The following is a 5,098-nucleotide window of genomic DNA, read 5'->3' on the forward strand; positions in this document are numbered from 1 at the left end:
TACTGGTACCTTCTCTCTATGAGTTATCTGATGATAGCCCCTTCTGTTCTTCATGGCAGGAGTGGTTGTACTTCTCTGAACATCTCGTTGTCATCTAATTTATATACACTATGAATTATGAAACCAAATCATTCTTATCTCTCACACAGACTACAGCTTAAGTCTTCACCCTTGTGCAATAAGAATACAGAATTCATAATAGAGGGGAAAGTATGTTAATCCTTTTCTTATTTAAAAAAATATTTATCACTGTTTTTTTCCTGCCTCCACTTTGTATTCTATTTATGCTTCATGGCATTTTTTATGGTGTTTAAAATACATCAAATAATTTTGGAGAAAAATATATATGCTTTTTGTCACACAGGAAAAGAACATACAGTCAAGCCATAGTCTCTGAGTCCACAAAAACAATCTTTCTTATTAGAATTCTATGTTGAGAATTACTGTAGAATGGTGGATCTAATCCCATGTGAATGGGGTGGGAAAACAGTAGAAGTAGAGAGATCATGTAGAACTCTGGTGTTTCCATTCAGGGGAAAATGAGGAATGTTGAGATGAGTGTGGGGAGAGAGGAGATGCTCACACTCAGTGGGAACTCCAAGAGGTTGTATAGAAAGAAGCAATAGGCTTTGAGGGCATCTTAGAGCTGTGAGAAAACCAGTCAGCAACTATTGTCGACACCTGACAAACACCAAAAATAGGTAAACTTTGACAAATGCAGTGACTGAGTGACTCCCTCTGACCCAATTATAACCATGCTAAGTTTGAAGAGAATGAATCATACAAACAAAGATACATGGTTAGCAGTAGCTGACATCTCTTTGAAGATATGAAGAGGAAGAAGAGACTTGCACCCTCAGTTCTTCCAAATGCCCAGGTTTCAATCCCACATCTTAATCTGTACCTATTTCTCCTTCTTATTGACCACAGGAAGTTAGGATTATCTTTATGTTTAATTCTTAGGGGACTCTGGACACTCACATCTCATTTGGCTTTCTCAAGATTGAATGAAAAATGAGCATTAGGTTCCTGATTGTCTTCATCCTTTGTCCAAAGTAAATGCCTGCTGTCTTACGTTTCATGATTATTTGCCATTCATTTATATTATAAACATTCCTTATGCATCTATGACATGCCATGACCCTTGTTCGATGTCTAGAAATGAATTGGAGTAACCAAATATACTCATATATACTATTTTCTATACTCAGATTTTTTTTTTGCAATGGAAATACCTGATTAGATTCTCTGCCTGAAATAACAAAGAAGGAGAACCATAGCTCTGATTAATAAGGAACTTTTTCATCTGTCCCTTTTCTGGACCCTTGGCCACGGATTCATTCTCTAACCTAATATACACTAAGAACTTGCCCCTACCCACTCAAACTTTAGAACTTTATCACTAGCAACCCTGGGGAAAGAGCATAAGAATGACTTTGTCCCAGATTTGCTTGGTCTTTACTCCATAGACAATAGGATTGAGTGCAGGTGGGATGACTACACAGAGGTTGGCAAAGAGGATGTGAAAGGTACGAGGGACATTATGCCCAAAGTGATGGGCAAGGATGGAGAAGAATGCTGGTATATAGAACATGAGGATGACACAGACATGGGAACCACAGGTGCCAAGGGCCTTCTGGCGGGCATCCCGGGAGGGGAGACGGAAGACTGCATAGGGGATGAGGGTGTAGGAGACAGCAATGAGAATCACATCTGAGATGACCGTCATGATGGGAACACCAAAGCCATACCAGATGTTGATGGAGATGTCTGCACAGGTGAGCCGAGCAACATCTATGTGCTCACAGTATGTGTAGTGGATGATGTGTGCTGTAGAACGGTAAACGATTTACAAGGAAAACACATGGAACAAAAACACAGAAATTTCTGAAGGAAATTCCCACAACAATTTTGATAATCAACTTGGGGGTCAGAATAGTGGTGTATCTCAGGGGGAAGCAGATGGCCATGTAGCGATCAAATGCCATGGCCAGGAGAATAGCTGAGTCCAAGACAAAGCTGTAGTGCAGAAAGAATAACTGGGTGAGACAACTAGGAAAACTGATTTTCTGGGGACCAAGCCAGAAGATGGTAAGGGTTTGGGGGACACATGTGGTAGACAATATCAGGTCTGTCATGGCTAGCATGGAAAGGAAAAAGAACATGGGTGCATGAAGACTCCGCTCCACAGCAATGAGGTAGAGAAGGATACTGTTGCCCAAAATGGCCACGAGATAGATAAAACAGAAGGGGATGTTGATCCAGGCATGGTACTGCTCAAGGCCAGGGATGCCCGAAAGGGTGAAGTCTTCTGTGTGGTAGTTACTCAGGTTGTACATGGCCAGTGTGGTCTGAAGAATAGCTTATGTATCTGAAAAACAAATTGTGTATAATGAACCTGAGTAAATTGTATGGTAATTCTTCTTCCACCCTCTCCTTTGGGCCAACTCTCCTCCCTCCTGTCTGCTAAGAGTGAACCTCCTAGTGTTAGTAAAAGCTATGCTCATTTCTTCAAGAAAGATTCCCTAGACACAATATTCTGGTAGTAGTCACTCAGTGTTTCTGGAATTTTCTTCATACTGTTCAAAATGTTATTTCCATTTTAGAGATAAGTATCCCTTGGATCAATGTAATTCCTTGCTATACTGATGTGAGTAGAGAAAACCACAATCTAACTATATACAGAGAAAGAAACTAAGAAAAGTGGGGTACGATGGGAAAATAAGGAGATAATTAACCATGACAGACTCCTACTGGAGGCTAGGCTTTACACAGTATCATCTCACTTAGAATAACTTTCTTAGATAAGTATTTTCATCCTCCTCATTTATTTCTTATTGTTTTGCTATAGAATCTAACACTGTGACATAACCTTACCCGAGATCTCATCTTGCATAACAGACACAGCCAAGATCATTCCAGTCCATAGCTAATCTTCCTTTAAGCTGTCATGCCGTGCCAGTTGATTTCTCGGGGGACGACACACTGTTAGATGCCAAGCACTGAGAAGAGACCTGGGATATAGGGGAGTCAGTATGGAAAACCTAACTCTCAAACAGCAGTGTGTCCAGCACACTAACATATGTGGGATTTGCAGACCAGAATGTTCTTTGAGATTGATGTTTGGTGCCTCACCATGGAGAACAATATGGAAAATGGATATGCCACTCAGCCTACAGCCCCCTCTTAGCACTGAATGAGGAATATTAAAGTGCGCCCTTGATTATTACAGGGGGACCTCTAGCGGAAGAAATATGGAATTGATGCATTCTAAACCCCAGGCCAAGTTAAAAGGAAACGAGCAACCCCTAAAACAAAACTAATATTTTTGGAAACCTTCAGTACACTATACAAGTCTAAAACTTTTTAAATGAAATCACTTCTAGAATCCTCTTAAAAACCCTACAAGACAGGTAATAACGTTGTTTACATTTCGAAGATACAGAAACGGAGGCCCAGAGAAGTTAAGTGACCTGCCAAAGGCCACATGACAAGCAAATGTTAGAGCTGGGAATAAAGCCTGGGGATTATGTTCATAGACTCTCGTGTGATAAAGGAAATTCTCTACAGAGTGTATGGCAAATAGCAGATACATGGTATCTGTAGAGCAAAAGATATAAAATTAAGTCACATGAAGAAAACACAGACAAATCCCTTATGAACCTACAGACAAATGCTGTGTGTGCAATCTACAACCACAAACGCAATGACAACACGAACACATGGGATGCAGATGCAGAGAACAAGTTGGTGATCAACAGAGGTGGAGGAGGGGGTTAGTGAAATGGGTAAAGTTGGTCAAATGCACAAAATTCCAGTTATAAAATAAATAAATGAGTCCTGGGAATGGAATTACAGCATGGTGACTCAGGTTAATAATAATATATTCTGTTTTTGAAACTTGCTAAAAGAATAGATCTTCAAAATTCTCAACACACAAAAAAATTGCAACTATGCATAGTGATACATATAACTAGATATACTATGGTAATCATTTCACAACAGGTTTAACATCCTTGTCAGACGCCTACCCCAAACTTTTCCCTCGAAGTATGATAACATCATCTTTTTTAAAAAGATTATTTATTTATTTATTTATTTATTTGACAGAGAAAGAGAGAGAGATCACTAGTAGGCAGAGAGGCAGACAGAGAGAAAAGGGGAAGCAGGCTCCCTGCTGAGCAGAGAGCCCAATGCAGGGCTCGATCCCAGGACCCTGAGATCATGACCTGAGTCAAAGGCAGAGGCTTAACCCACTGAGCCACCCAGATGCCCTTGATAACATCATCTTGAATAGCTTCATTTTGTTCCTGAAAGGTCAGGTACCCAATTCTAGGACTCTGTCTTGAAGAACTGTAACTTAGAATTCTCTGGCCTCATTAATCGCACATTTACACATGCTAACTGTGTATCTGTTCAGGGTTCAGTGATTACTAATTTGTTCTTCAGCAACCTTGAGCTCTCCAGGGTATTGACTTTTTCACTACTTCTCATTCACTATCCTGGTGTCATTGCATTCCTCTTTTCTAGGTTAAATTCTGATTCATCATGTCAACCACTCTCTTATGCATATTTTGCTTGTCCTTGCTCCACTGACCTCCCATAATGTATGTTTGCAAAATTCAACTCCTAGATTCACCAACCTAATAAGTCCTTCAGATCAAGATGGAAGGCACTTAACTAGGTATATTTGTGTTTCCATAATTTCATGATCATTAATCTTAAGCTTAACCACAATACTGCCCAATGACTTAACAACATGATCTTTTCAGCTCAGTGTCCCTGGATAACTTTTTTCTTGCTTTTCTCCAAGCATATCCACCAACCCCAACTCCCTTTTTCTCAATAGATAATCTTTCATTTTACTTAACACAAAAATTTGAAGACATTGGATATGAAATCATGTAACAGTCATCACGTCTACATGTATATGTATATACTAGACACACACATATATATATGTACTCTGCTTTTTTTTGTTGTTGTTATAATTGGGAAAAATATCCCTTTTGTATCCTGGCCCCAAAACCAACCCATTCTCTCTCAAATCTTCCCAATATTCATTACCATTCATTCACATTCTAGTCTTTGTCTTCAA

General features: G+C 39.6%; 1 protein-coding gene across 1 annotated transcript; it reads right to left on the reverse strand.

Annotated features, from left to right (window-relative positions):
- Positions 1–1,117: 1,117 nt before the first annotated feature.
- Positions 1,118–2,339, reverse strand: LOC125079756 (olfactory receptor 52H1-like). Its single transcript, XM_047693522.1, is given in 3 exon segments — positions 1,118–1,171; positions 1,433–1,826; positions 1,828–2,339. Coding segments are annotated over 3 exon segments (960 nt in total).
- Between the last annotated feature and the right edge of the window lie 2,759 nt (positions 2,340–5,098).

This window comes from Lutra lutra, chromosome 10 (genome assembly GCF_902655055.1).
Source record: "Lutra lutra chromosome 10, mLutLut1.2, whole genome shotgun sequence".
In the NCBI taxonomy this organism is placed as follows: domain Eukaryota; kingdom Metazoa; phylum Chordata; class Mammalia; order Carnivora; family Mustelidae; genus Lutra; species Lutra lutra.